Below are 14,758 nucleotides of genomic sequence, written 5' to 3'. Positions count from 1 at the left end.
CCCCCCACACACACACAGTACTGCCCCCTTCACATATCCCCCCCCCCACACACACACAGTACTGCCCCCTTCACATATCCCCCCCCCCACACAGTACTGCCCCCTTCACATATCTTCCCCCACCCCCCACACACACACACACACACACACAGTACTGCCCCCTTCACATATCCCCCCCCCCCCACACACACAGTACTGCCCCCTTCACATATCCCCCCCCCCCCCCCCACACACACACACACACACACAGTACTGCCCCCTTCACATATCCCCCCCCACACACACACAGTACTGCCCCCTTCACATATCCCCCCCCCACACACACACAGTACTGCCCCCTTCACATATCCCCCCCCCCCCACACACACACACAGTACTGCCCCCTTCACATATCCCCCCCCCCCCACAGTACTGCCCCCTTCACATATCCCCCCCCCACACACACAGTACTGCCCCTTCACATATTCTCCCCCCCCCACACAGTACTGCCCCTTCACATATTCTCCCCCCCCACACACAGTACTGCCCCCTTCACATATCATCTCCCCCCCCCCCCACAGTACTGCCCCCTTCACATATCCCCCCCCCCACACACAGTACTGCCCCCTTCACATATTCTCCCCCCCCACACAGTACTGCCCCCTTCACATATCATCCTCCCCCCCCCCCCCCCCCCCCCCCCCCCCACACACACACACACACACACACACACACACACACACACACACACAGTACTGCCCCTTCACATATCTCCCCCCCACACACACAGTACTGCCCCTTCACATATTCCCCCCCCCCCCCACACACACACACACACAGTACTGCCCCTTCACATATTCCCCCCCCCCACACAGGACTGCCCCCTTCACATATCCCCCCCCCCACATAGCTCCCCCCCACACACACAGTACTGCCCCCTTCACATATCTCCCCCCTTCACATATCTCCCCCCCCCCCCCACACACACACAGTACTGCCCCCTTCACATATCTCCCCCCCACACACACACACACACAGTACTGCCCCCTTCACATATCTCCCCCCCCCCACACACACAGTACTGCCCCCTTCACATATCTCCCCCCCCCACACACAGTACTGCCCCCTTCACATATCTCCCCCCCCCACACACAGTACTGCCCCCTTCACATATCTCCCCCCCCACACACAGTACTGCCCCCTTCACATATCTCCCCCCCCCACACACAGTACTGCCCCCTTCACATATCTCCCCCCCCCACACACAGTACTGCCCCCTTCACATATCTCCCCCCCCCACACACAGTACTGCCCCCTTCACATATCTCCCCCCCCCACACACAGTACTGCCCCCTTCACATATCTCCCCCACACACACAGTACTGCCCCCTTTACATATCAGCCCCACACGCAGTATTGCCCCATTCCCCCGCTCCCCATCCTTCACAGTTCCATACATTTTCTTCCATTTACTCTCCTACCTTTCACAGAGCGGAGAGCAGGAGGGGGGGGGACAATCCTAAACTGGAGGCACAGCAGCACTGGGCAGGAGCTGCCGAGTTGACTTTTCATATCAGCGGACTGGTGATTGGCTGCTAGGACTGCCACCTAGCAACCAATCACCTCCCGATTAACATGACAGGCAGCTACCTTTCTCCACACAGTGCTGGTCTCCCCCCCCCCCCCTGCTAATGACAGCTGAGGAGGCTGGGGACAAAAGCAGCGACTAAATGGCGCAATCGCAGTGGTACAGAAAGAGCGGCAGCTCCGGCCGGATGCAGATCGCCATTTAGTGATGCCTGCTCTAGAAGCTGGAAATCACTGAAAGACACCACGACTCCAGGCATCTCCACTTGCTTCCACGTCCCATGCCAAATGGCTGCCCTGCTGCAATCCAAACGGGTGGTCAGCCACTCAGCATGGGTCCCATTAGGGCCAGTTCACAGTAGAAATCACACAGAAATGTGCTGCATGATTCACTGTAGTGCAATTTTTAGCACATTCATTTTGGGCTCACATCTCACAAAATTTAGTGCAGGCACTACTTTTGGAAACTCATTGCAACCAGATTGCATGGTACTTATGCACTATGCAATCCAGGGGCAGGCAAACTCACTGCATTTGGGGTGTAATTAACATTGACACCCATATGAACAGGCCCTTAAATTGGTTCAAAAGTCAGCGCAGTGATGTAGTGGTTAGCACTTTCACCTAGTAGCAAAAAGGGTCGCTGGTTCGAATCCCGACCACGACACCATCTGCCTGGAGTTTGCATGGTCTCCCTGTGCTTGCGTGGGTTTCCTCCCACACTCTAAAAGACATGCTGGTAGGTTAATCAGATTCTGTCTAAATTGGCCCTAGTATGTATGAATGTGAGTTAGGGACCTTAGGTTGCAAGCTCCTTGAGGGCAGGGACTGATGTGAATATACACTGTATATGTAGAGCGCTGCGTAAATTGACGGCGCTATACAAGTACCTGAAATAAATGTATTTAACCTTAATGCATTGCCTGCATTAAGGTAAAAACCCTTCCACTAGCCATTGGCTCATGCTGCTGTCCGTCAAATCCTGTGAGGTAGCGGGGCTTGGACACAGCCTGGCTCAGAAGAGTGGCCACACGGATGCCCCCATAGCACAGGGCTTATAATGGGGGCACTTGAAGAGGAGGAGCAGACAGTGCTGGCAGGGACACCAGTAGAGGTGGTAGGGGGCCGCTCTGTGCAACACCCTTGCACACAGCAGGGTAAACTATTTTATTAGGGGAAAAAAAAAAAATGAGCCTTTAGTATCACTTTAAGAGAAAGCTTTGTTTTCTCCAATTGGACAGGCTTGACATCACCACCCTGCCTCTCCACCTCGTCCAATCACAGAATGCTTTGCATCATTGAGAAAAACGCATTCTCTAAATGGCACCCATGCTGACTTCCTTTGTTTACAATGGAGCAGAACAGCCATTGACACAGGACCTGGAAGCTAGTGGAGATCACTGGAGTTGCATAGTCTACCACTGGGAATTCCAGCTTCTATATGTAGTTACTCTGGTCCAAGCTAGAAATAGCCTTACCTGAAATTATTTAAATCAGCAAATGAAAGTGCTAAAAAAAAAAAAAAAAAATTAAAAACACCAAGGGTTTAATATCACTTTAACTCATACACTACGTAAAGCTAAACATATGGCAGGTCTTTGAAAACAAAGCTAAGCTCAGAATAGAGCACTTTTGTCAATCGATAACAAATGTAAGCGGTTCTCCAACAGCAAATAAAACAATTTTAACTTAAATAAAAAACACAAAGAGAAAACATCCAATTATCAATCTTAAAATATTCTGAAGCTGTCAACCGAGTGTAAGGCTAGTGTATAATGCAACCAAACCACTCTGCTCCTTTGCAGAGACGTAGGGCTGCCATTCATTCTTAATGGCACCCCACACATCTGAAAATGCAGCGCATTTTCAGTTGTGGGAAAACGCATGATGCAAAAGTACCAAGCAATTTCCCTCTAGCTGCATTTTAAAAAAAATGTGTAGGAACCTTGTCAAAGCAGCCCATTCAAAAGGACTTGCCCACACAAATGTGGCTGTCAGATCCGCTTAGGTGTGAGCCTAGCCTAAATAGCTGTCAGTTCCCCTCTCCCAATCCTCCACTTCGTTCTGCAGGTCAACAACACTGAATAATCCTGCTGTGAATGCAGTGTTGTCCCCCATTCAAGTCTGTAGTCACATGGACATGCTGCATCACAGCACTGCCTACATTTCCAATTAGCCAATGGGTGTCCTGCATCTAGTGACCTTTTCCACTCCTGGCAGTTAGACGGACATTCCTACTCATAAGAAAAAAGCCTTTTTAAATTGCTGGCAGCATTTACGGGATGAGGGGTATGCTAGACTCATAATATGTGTCTTGTCAGTCATAGGGGAGCAGATATATATGGTTCCAATACTTTGATACAAGTATGTTATATGACATAAGTAGTAAACAAGCTATGGCCTTTAGAGGTTATCATTATGCTTGTTTTGTGGCCACAGCAATGTACTAACATTTCACACAAGGGCCACAAAGGTAAACAATCCCTCCCCCATGAATGCTCAGGACACACTACTCTATACACAGCTAAGGTCACAACATCCTCATTTGTAAAAGCTAATTTTCATCTGAGTCCAATCGGATTTGAAGACAACAGTCACATGGCTGAAAATAAAGAGCCCGGTCCTCGTGCTGAGGCTTTATGAAAGGAGCCTATAGGAGGGAAAGTTCTGGAAGAGGAGGAGCAGAGTGCAGGCTACATTCCCTCTGACCTCCTATGTTTGGATTATGAAGGAGAAGTGATGTGTGAAGTCTATACAATGTATCACCCTCACATCACCTTCTCCTGAGTGTACAGAGGATCTTCTATTCCTCAGGGCACACAATTCTATTCTCTATAAAAAAAATGTAGAGAAACTGAGTGTGAATTATATCATTTACAACCATTACTTACATTTAGACCCGGTTCACACAGGGGCTGCCTGACAAGTCGTGCTCCATTCCGTACAATGGAACCAGTCTAATAGGAGCAACTCAAGTCACTGACTTAGAAAAAGGTTTCTGTGCTACTTTGGGGCAACTTCAGGAGAAGCTTGCACTGACTTCTATATAGAAGTCATTTTGCAAGGGGGGGCGGGGGCACCTGGAATGCACCCAAAAAGACATCAAAGCGTGCCAAACACAGATGCCGAAATGCATCCGGAGCGGATCTGGAGAAGGTTTCTGTAGTGTGAACAAGCCCTTAGGCTGATTGCAAAACGCATTTGCAGCATCTATTGAACCAAACATTCACAGTATTGCATTAAAAAAAAAAAAAAAGGCACCAGCACACCGAGGACCTTCAGATTGTGTCCAAAGTTTTTTCATCAGTGATCACATTGTTACAGCAGATAGCAACGTTTGAGCCACGCAGGACCCCTTCCAGCATTCATGCCTGATAGAAGGGGTCCTGCGTGGCTCCGAAACCTTATCTGCTGTAACAATGTGATCACTGATAGAAAAAAAAAAAAAAAAAAAAAAAAAGGACGTAATCTGAAGATCTTCGGTGTGCTGGTGACACTTTGACTTAAAACAGTTCCAGATATTGGTCACTACAGCACCCACTTTGATGCACAGCTATTTCAACAGGAACGTGGGCGTTGGGATTTAAAGAAAACATCCCTGTCCTATTCCAAATCTGCAGGGGCTGAAAAACACTTTTTTCCAGGGCACACCACTGAATCAGAGCGAGGTACACAGTACTGAAAATAGAGCCGATTGTAAACAATACAAACCGCCACATCCATGTGACTGTACCAATGCACCTGGTGTGAATGAGCCCTTAGGGTGGGCATACAGGACATTGCACTGGAAAGTGGTCTAGGTGAAAAGTGCAGACCTACATTGCATGAGGGGGAGAAGCACTTAGTGCAGACCTCCATTGATTGCACTGGGGCATATGGGGGAGGGGGGGCACACAGTACCGAGATCCACTGAAAAAGGGGGCGCTTAGGGCAGACCTCCATTGCATGGGGGGGGGGGGGGGGGTAACTCAGTGTAGGGATGCATAGCACTGGCCATAGACATAAGCGTGGATGAGGGGGGGTGGGGGAGGAATGATCCTCCTGGGATGTGTATGGACAGGTCCGGCAATGCATTCATAAAGCTCCATCAGCAGCCTACCCTCCATTGGCCGCCATGTGACTGATCCCCCCCCCGGACTCGTGCAGAGGAGCTGACACTTCTGTGAATAGATTGTGAAATGAAGTCAATCGGCCATACAGGGCAGACAACGATCGACAAAATCTACCCAAGATGGCCGACCCTCCCCCCCCCCCCCCGATGGGGTGTCTGGCACAATTCCCCGATCCGGGCTGATCACACCGACTGGACTGGGGGCCGTACCCCCTCCCTACTCCGTATCTGGCCGTGTATGAGCCCATCACACAGACTGGACCGACCTCTGAGGACTACAAATCCCAGCATGCACTGCCAAGCTCTGCTCGCTGGGACTTGTGCTCCGTCAGGTACATCCTCCCCACTCCCCACCCCAGTGTGCGCAGTACCCCGGTGTACAGACCATCCACCCTCCCTCCGGTGTGCCGCACTTTCCCGCCCGTTCCATAGAACGCAGGAAAGGCACCGAACCGCAGGAAGCGCCTCTCTGTGTACAAACCGGAGGGGCAGCAGTTCTCTGCCTCCACTCCCCCTGCTCTATTCACACCGCTCGGTAATTACCTCTCCGGTACAGTCAGGAAACGTCCGCCGCTCTGCCGTCCCTTCTGACCGACACTCGGCTGAATCCGCCACTCACAGCGTCAGAGAGCGCGAGGGGGCGGGGCGTGTGACGCGCGAGAACAATGGGTTCTCCCCGCATTCTGGCGGGGATTTTACTGGCGCCAATCTTAACCCGTTCACTGCGGAGGAGTTAACCCCTCACCTCACAACCATCACCCACCATGTCACACATTAAGAGATGGGGGGCTGCTACCATCCTTGTGACCCCCCCCCCCTCTTGCTCTACACGTGATTGGAACCAACAGGTACCCCACACATTCACTGTGTTCACAATTCACCTCACTTTCACTGTGTTCACAATTCACCTCAAATTCACTGTGTTCACAATTCACCTCAAATTCACTGTGTTCACAATTCACCTCAAATTCACTGTGTTCACAATTCACCTCACTTTCACTGTGTTCACAATTCACCTCACTTTCACTGTGTTCACAATTCACCTCAAATTCACTGTGTTCACAATTCACCTCAAATTCACTGTGTTCACAATTCACCTCAAATTCACTGTGTTCACAATTCACCTCACATTCACTGTGTTCACAATTCACCTCACATTCACTATGTCTACAATTCACCTCACATTCACTGTGTTCACAATTCAGCTCACACTCCCTCTGTTCACAGTTCACCTCACATTCACTGTGTTCACAATTCACCTCACATTCACTGTGTTCACAATTCAGCACACACTCCCTCTGTTCACATTTTACCTCACATTCACTGTGTTCACAATTCAGCTCACACTCTCTCTGTTCACAGTTCACCTCACATTCACTGTGTTCACAATTCACCTCACATTCACTGTGTTCACAATTCACCTCACACTCCCTCTGTTCACAGTTCACCTCACATTCACTGTGTTCACAATTAAGGATGAGCTCCGGCGTGTTCGCATGCTGCACGTGCAGAGCCCGCCAGGAAGTCGGCATGGTGCTGCGCTAATCACAAGCAGTGAGACATTTCCCGATGTGCTGTTGCAGAGATCGGGAAATGTCTCACTGCCTGTGATTAGCGCTGCGCCGTGCCGACTTCCTGGCGGGCTCTGCACGTGCAGCATGCGAACACGCCGGAGCTCATCCTTATTCACAATTCACCTCACACTCCCTCTGTTCACAATTCACCTCACACTCCCTCTGTTCACAATTCACCTCACATTCACTCTGTCCCCAATTCACCTCACATTCACTCTGTCAACAATTCACCTCACAGTCACTCTGTCCACAATTCAACTCACAATCACTCTTCAAAATTCACCTCACATTCACACTCTTCACAATTTACCACACATTCACTGTTCACAATTATTTACACATTCACTCAGTTCACGATTCACCTCTTGTTCACGATTCACCTCACATTTACACTGTTCACAATCTACCTCAAATTCACTCTGTCTGCAATTTATCTAATATTCACGCTGTTCACAATTCACTCCCTTTTGCCAGCCACGTGCATTGGAGGTTTGGAGATTGCCACCACAGTGATCCGCTTCTCACATTACCTATATTCTAGGCACACCTTGACTGCAGCGGTAAAACGTCCCTCTGACACTCTAGGGGCCAATATTTACTAGATGTGGGTCCCACAGGTGCTGACAGTCACCCCCCCCCCCACCTGGGAACTTCTCACCATTCTTAGACGACATTCTAATTTTTTCCTCCTCCATTGACAGTCATCACAAACATGTTAAATACGTCAACACGGCCTATACGCCAAAGCTGAAAAGTGTGAATTTGAACGACAAAGCATACAATTTCTGGGGCTGATTATTTCCAGCAAAGGCATTACGATGGACCCTCAAAAGATCTCTGCTATTTTGGATTGGCCTGCTCCTACAGATAAAAAGGGGATTCAGCGGTTCGTTGGATTTGCGAACTCTTATCGGAAATTCAAAGGTTTACAAGTTTTTCAGCTATTATTTCCCCTATTACTCAGCTAACCAAGCAGGGAATCCGTTTCCACTGGACGCCTGAAGCCCAGGCAGCCTTTGACTCTCTCAAGAAACTGTTTACCTCGGTATTAAAACACCCTGACCCTACCTTACCGTTTAACTTGGAGGTTGTTGTCGGTGCAGTGCTCTCACAATGCCAAGGACCCAAGTCTCTCCTGTTCCCCATTGCCTTCTTTTCCCATAAGTTGTCTGTCCTGGAAAGGAACTATGATGTCGGGGACCGGGAACTTTTGGCAATTAAAGCTGCGCTAGAAGAATGGCGCTACCTGCTGGAAGGGGTAGCTCATCCAATTCTAGTGTACACAGAACACAAAAACCTGGAATACTTGAGAACTGCAAAACAATTGAAACCACGTCAAGCCAGGTGGGCATTATTCTTTTTTAGATTCTTCTTCCATTTCACATACTGGCCCGGCTCAAAAAACACAAAACCAGATGCCTTGTCCTGTATGTTCAGTGACTCTAGAACAACTGCATCACCGGACACCATTCTGCCTGTGGAAAATTTTCTTCTGGTGCAGGAAGATCTACTTGCCTGGGTCAAGCAGGCCTCCCTCAATATTCCTCCCTCTCTGGAAACAAAGATACTTGCAAGAGATGGCCTACTATGGCATAATGATAAAATCTTCATACCCGAGAGTCTCCGGGTCACCATACTTGAACTTTGTCAGGACCATGTTTTAGCTGGGCACTTCGGTGCATCCAAAACATCTGACCTGGTGCAGCGTAAATTTTGGTGGCCTCAGGTAACGAGAGACTATAAAGATTATGTGGAATATTGTCCTATCTGTGCCCAAAGCAAGTGTAACCGAACCAAGGCCTGGGGCCTGCTTAAACCTTTGCCTGTTCCAGACAGGTCCTGGAGACTTTTTTCCATGAACTTTATTGTGGAGCTTCCTCCCGCAGAAGGTCATACTGTCATATTTGTAGTCGTAGACCGGCTATCCAAGATGGCACACTTCATTCTTTGAAAGGAACATCATCTGCCCCTGAAACGGCATAAGTTTTCATCAGGGAGATTGTCATATTACACAGAGTCCCTGCCAACATCTTCTCGGATAGGGAAGTACAATTCACCTCCAGATTCTGGAAAGCATTACCCTGCGAGTTTCTCCCTGCTTGCCTGCTTCAGCTCCTGTCTGCTGCATCCCACCTGCTGTTCCAGTTGTCTCAGCATCATCCGGAGCTCCAGAGCAGCCATCCAGCTGTTGATCCTGCCAGGCACTCATGCTGTCCCGTACTCCTGTGCTTCCTGTTTACTCTACCAGGGGTCGCGCATCAGGGACGTAACAGAGGCCTCCCTCTGCATATCGGGCTCAATGACCAGGTACGTGACAGTCGCTCGGCAGATGACCTGTGCCACGTGTATGTTATTGTGGTCGGGTCCCACACACCTGGAGGGCTATAAATAGTTCCCCCTGCCTCACTAGAATGTGGTGGATTTGTGATTCTTTTCCTGGGGGTTATGCAGGATGGATCATGAGCTATGGTATCGAAGATGGCACACTTCATTCCTTTGAAAGGAACACCATCCGCCCCCGAAACGACACAATTTTTTATCAGGGAGATTGTCAGACTACACGGAATCCCTGCCAACATCATCTCGGATAGGGGAGTACAATTCATCTCCAGATTCTGGAAAGCATTATGCAAATTTCTTGGCATCGAATTGTCCTTCTCCTCTGCCTACCACCCATAGACAAACGGGCAGACGGAGAAGACCAACCAGACTCTTGAGCAGTACCTACGATGCTTCTCCTCTTTTTCCCAAAATGACTGGATTTCTCTATTACCACTGGCTGAATTTGCCTATACTAACTCTACTCATTCTTCCATAAAACAGACTCCCTTCTTCGCCAACTGTAGGTACCATCCATCATTCCTACTTAATGCTCTCCCAGAATGTTCGGTGCCAACCACTCTTGAAACCATGAACTTCTTCAACACAAACAAACTACTACAGAAAACTATGGCCAAAGCACAAGAACTTAACAAGGAGACATTTGATAGGAAAGGACGAGGAGAAATAATCCTGAAGCCCAGAGACCAGGTATGGCTATCCACTGTGAATCTAATGCCGCGTACACACGGTCGGACTTTTCGTCTACAAGAGTCCAACGGACGCCGACGGACTAAAGCTGGCTGGTAATCCGATCGTGTGTGGGCTTCTCCGGACTTTCAGCAGACTTTTTCAGCCTCAAATCCGACGGACTTTAGATTTGAAACATGCTTCAAATCTTTACGTCGTAACTACGACGGACCCCGAAATCCGCTCGTCTGTGTGCTAGTCCGACGGACAAAAACCCATGCTAGGGCAGCTATTGGCTACTGGCTATGAACTTCCTTATTTTAGTCCGGTGTACGTCATCACGTACGAATCCGTCGGACTTTTGTGTGGTCGTGTGTAGGCAAGTCCGTTCGTTAGAAAGTCTGCTGCAAGTCCGCCGAAAGTCCGCAGGAAGTCTGTCGGACAGGCTGTCGGACTTTTGTAGACGAAAAGTCCGACCGTGTGTACGCGGCATTAGGCTAGCTTGCCCTGCCAAGAAGTTGGGTCCTAGGTTCGTGGGTCCTTTCTCAGTAAAGAGAAGGATCAATGAGGTGGCCTACGAGTTGGAACTACCGGATTCGTTTCGGGTACACCCCGTTTTCCATGTCTCCTTACTTAAGCCTGCTGTGGCTAACCCTTTTCTAGGACGAAATACGGATCCCCCTGAACCCGTGATTGTTAATGGGGAAGAAGAATATGAAGTAGAAGCAATCATAGATTGTCAGAGAAGAAGTAATCAGACACAATTCATGTTAAAATGGAAGGCTTACGGCCCAGAAGAAAATTCTTGGGAACCTGAAGGTAACATTCATGCCAAGAGACTAATCCAGTCTTTCAGGAGATCTCACCCCAAATAGTTGGCCCGGTTGGGCATCCGGAGGCTGCCCCTTGGGGGGGTAATATCAGGAAAGGCTTGCTGGGACTAGCAGTTCCATACAAGTGGGTTGCGAGCTTGCTGGTGTATGTGCGTATGCGCAAATGCGCGCCTATAAGCGTGCGCGGGCGCTCGAAACTGGAGCGTGCGAGCGCGATTACCGGCGCCAGGCGCACTATTTAAACTTCACTATGACAAGGAAGCCCTACTGTCTGATCTACAGCGTTCCCTGAGAGATATCCGTGTGTTCTGATCTGTTCCTGTGAAATCCGGCTTGCCTTGTGACTACTCTTTGCCTCTCTGCACCTGATCCTGGCCTGTCCACGACCTTGCTCTTGTCTGATCCTCTGGCTTATCCGTACCAGTCTGTTGCCGACCCGGCTTGTCCTGTGACTCTCCTTCAGCCTCCTGTATCTGCTCCAGTACTGCCCGCCTGTGTATGACCCAGCCTGTCTGACCTTCCTGTGTCTCAATCCCTGGGACCGTCTTCCTGCACCCTGCGAGTGTCTCCCTGCTTGCCTGCTTCAGCTCCTGTCTGCTGCATCCCACCTGCTGTTCCAGTTGTCTCAGCATCATCCGGAGCTCCAGACCAGCCATCTAGCTGTTGATCCTGCCAGGCACTTGCGCTGTCCTATACTCCTGTGCTTCCTGTTCACGCTACCAAGAGTCGCGAGCCAGGGACGTAAGAGAGGCCTCCCTCTGCATATTGGGGTCAACGACCAGGTACGTGACAGTCGCTTGGCGGCCACGTGTATGTTATTGTGGTCGGGTCCCACCAGGGGCGTTGCTAAGTCTGCAAAAGATCTGGGGCTAGAGCCCATAGCAGCGGTCACCAACCGGGGGGGGGGGGGGGGGGGCATGCCGGTGGTAAGCAATTTTTTGTGGTCAAAGGAAGGCTGGTGTTGGCAGTTCAATCATCATGGCACCATGGTTGATATGGTGTCAGGTTGATCGAAGCACATTGTTTCTATGTTATATTGTAATATATAATGAAATGGTTCAACTCACCATAATGCAGAATCAGTGGGAGCCCTGAGCGTGTCACTTGCCACGTCACCTGCCACCATTTGCAGATTGTCACTTGCCACCATTTGCAGATTGTCTCTTGCCACGTCACTTGCCACCATTTGCAGATTGTCACTTGCCACGTCACCTGCCACCATTAGCAGATTGTCACTTGCCATGTCACTTGCCACCATTTGCAGATTGTCACTTGCAACGTCACCTGCCACCATTTGCAGATTGTCACTTGCAACTTCACCTGCCACCATTAGCAGATTGTCACTTGCCACGTCACCTGCCACCATTAGCAGATTGTCACTTGCCACCATTTGCAGATTGTCACTTGCCACCATTTGCAGATTGTCTCTTGCCACGTCATTTGCCACCATTTGCAGATTGTCACTTGCCACGTCACCTGCCACCATTAGCAGATTGTCACTTGCCACCATTTGCAGATTGTCACTTGCCACGTCACCTGCCACCATTTGCAGATTGTCACTTGCCACCATTTGCAGATTGTCACTTGCCACGCCACCTGCCACCATTTGCAGATGGTCACTTGCCACGTCACCTGCCACCATTTGCAGATTGTCACTTGCCACGTCACCTGCCACCATTTGCAGATTGTCATTTGCCACGTCACCTGCCACCATTAGCAGATTGTCACTTGCCACGTCACCTGCCACCATTTGCAGATTGTCACTTGCCACGTCACCTGCCACCATTTGCAGATTGTCACTTGCCATATCACCTGCCATCATTTGCAGATTGTCACTTGCCACGTCACCTGCCACCATTTGCAGATTGTCACTTGCCACCATTTGCAGATTGTCACTTGCCACCATTTGCAGATTGTCCACAGCCCGCGCTGTGAGGGCAGAAGAGCGCTGATGTGTGGCAGGCAGTGAGAGATGATGTAATCTCTCTGCTCCCCGCCGCACATCGCTCCCACGTTGAAGTCCCGGCTGTGAGGGCGGAAGAGTGGTGACGGGTGGGTGGAGAGAGATGATGTCATCTCTGCTCATCCGCCCGCTCGTCTCCAGGGCTGGACTGGAACAAAAATTTGGCCCTGGACTTCATCCAGACCGGCCAACTTTTACAGGTCTCACCCATGCCGGCCAAACCCGCCCCCCCCCACCCACGGCCGCCAACCCCGATGGCCACCCAAGCCTCCACCTTCACTAGCCATTAGCCGTTCTACTTTATTAGCGTAGAACGGCTGGTACTGGTACTCTTATAGGTAGTACCAGTGGGGAAGCTAGACATTATTTTACCTGGGGCAAAGAATCAGTTCGGTGCCCTCCCCGTAATGGGACAAGAAGTCTAGGCAGAAGTGAGATCTCCCATAGGCCATAGCTGTTGAGTCAGCTGTCTGTCCCCTCCCCCGTGCTCCTTCTGGTTCCTCCCATGCTCCTCTGTCCCCCCATGCTCCTCTGGTCCTCCCCCTGCTTTTCTGTTCCCCCACATGCTTATGCGTTCCTCTCCTGCTTCTCTGTTCCCCCCATGCTCATCTGATCCCCCCCATGCTCCTCTGTACCCTCGTGTTTCTCTGGTCTCCCCCTGCTTCTCTGTTCCCCCACATGCTTCTGCATTCCTCTCCTGATCTTCTGGTTCCCCTTGCTCCTGTGGTCCCCCGCGTGCTGCTCTGGTCCCCCGCGTGCTGCTCTGGTCCCCCGCGTGCTGTTGTGGTCCCCCATGTGCTGCGCTGGTCCCCCATGTGCTGTGTGCTGTGCTGGTCCCCTGCATGCTCCGCTGATCCCCCGCATGCTGTTTTGGTCCCACATGTGCTCTGCTGGTCCCCCCCCACTGCTCTGGTCCCCATGCTCCTCTATCCCCCCCCCCCCCCCCAGCGCTCACCTCTTCTCCCTGCTTAGATATGCAGCACGGCATACAGACATGACAGTACACAGGCAGGCATACAGATATGATCCTTAGGAGTGGACACTGAGAAGCTCATCATACGATCCACAAGACATGCAGCTGCACACAGCTGTGACATAAACTTCCTCGGCACTCGTTCCCTTGTTCTTTCCTTCCCCCGCTCTCATGTAGATTCTCTGCGGCAGCAGACAGGATGGAGAGCGGGGGAAGGAAAGAACAAGAGAACAGTGCCAAGGAAGGTTATGTCACAGCTGTGTGCGGCTGCATGTCTTCTGGATCGTACGATGAGCGTCTCAGTGTCCACTCCTAAGGATCATGTCTGTATGCAGCTGTGCTGCATAACTAAGCAGGGAGAAGAGGTGAGCTCTTGGGGGGGGGGGGGCGAGGAGTCAGAGGAGCGGAGGGGGGTGGCGGACCGATGGCTCAGTGCCAGTACATGCCTGCTCGTCTCTCCTCCACCTCCAATGCCGCCCGCTGCAGTCGCGACCCGCCCGCTCGTCTCTCCTCCACACCCACTGAGACTCGGGGCTATGGGCTCAAGATTCGGGGCTCCAGCCTCGATAGCCACCCCCTGGCGACGCCTATGGGTCCCACACACCTGGAGGGCTATAAATAGTTCCCCCTGCCTTACTAGAATGTGGTGGATTTGTGATTCTTTTCTTGGGGGGTATGCAGGACGGATCATTAGCTATGGTAAGCCTTAGCAGGGATAACTCTATCAGT

At 50.7% G+C, this 14,758-nt stretch overlaps 1 protein-coding gene and 1 long non-coding RNA gene across 6 annotated transcripts in view; one reads left to right on the top strand and one right to left on the bottom strand.

Annotated features, from left to right (window-relative positions):
* CBX3 (chromobox 3) overlaps nucleotides 1-14,155 on the bottom strand; it is a 29,307-nt gene extending 15,152 nt beyond the window's left edge. The window contains exons 1-2 of one of the 5 annotated variants that reach the window (XM_073630140.1): nucleotides 6,221-6,321; nucleotides 3,045-3,075 (exon numbers count right to left, since the gene is read on the bottom strand). Coding sequence is in view for 1 of the 5 variants with exons in the window: in XM_073630137.1 (XP_073486238.1) it covers nucleotides 14,012-14,044 (33 nt within the window). In the remaining 4 variants the exon portion in view is untranslated. Of the gene's footprint in view, nucleotides 1-3,044; nucleotides 3,076-6,220; nucleotides 6,375-14,011 lie in introns of those variants that run through there. The other 4 variants (XM_073630137.1, XM_073630141.1, XM_073630138.1 and 1 more) reach the window with 4 other exon arrangements.
* A 340-nt stretch (nucleotides 14,156-14,495) lies between these two features.
* Nucleotides 14,496-14,758, top strand: part of LOC141144440 (uncharacterized) — a 73,680-nt gene continuing 73,417 nt past the window's right edge. The window contains exon 1 of the long non-coding RNA XR_012244407.1: nucleotides 14,496-14,728. This is a non-coding gene — a long non-coding RNA (uncharacterized lncRNA). The remainder of the gene's footprint in view (nucleotides 14,729-14,758) is intronic.

This window comes from Aquarana catesbeiana, linkage group LG05, assembly GCF_042186555.1.
Source record: "Aquarana catesbeiana isolate 2022-GZ linkage group LG05, ASM4218655v1, whole genome shotgun sequence".
Classification (NCBI taxonomy): Eukaryota; Metazoa; Chordata; class Amphibia; order Anura; family Ranidae; genus Aquarana; species Aquarana catesbeiana.
This window is presented reverse-complemented; position numbering and strand designations above follow the sequence as displayed.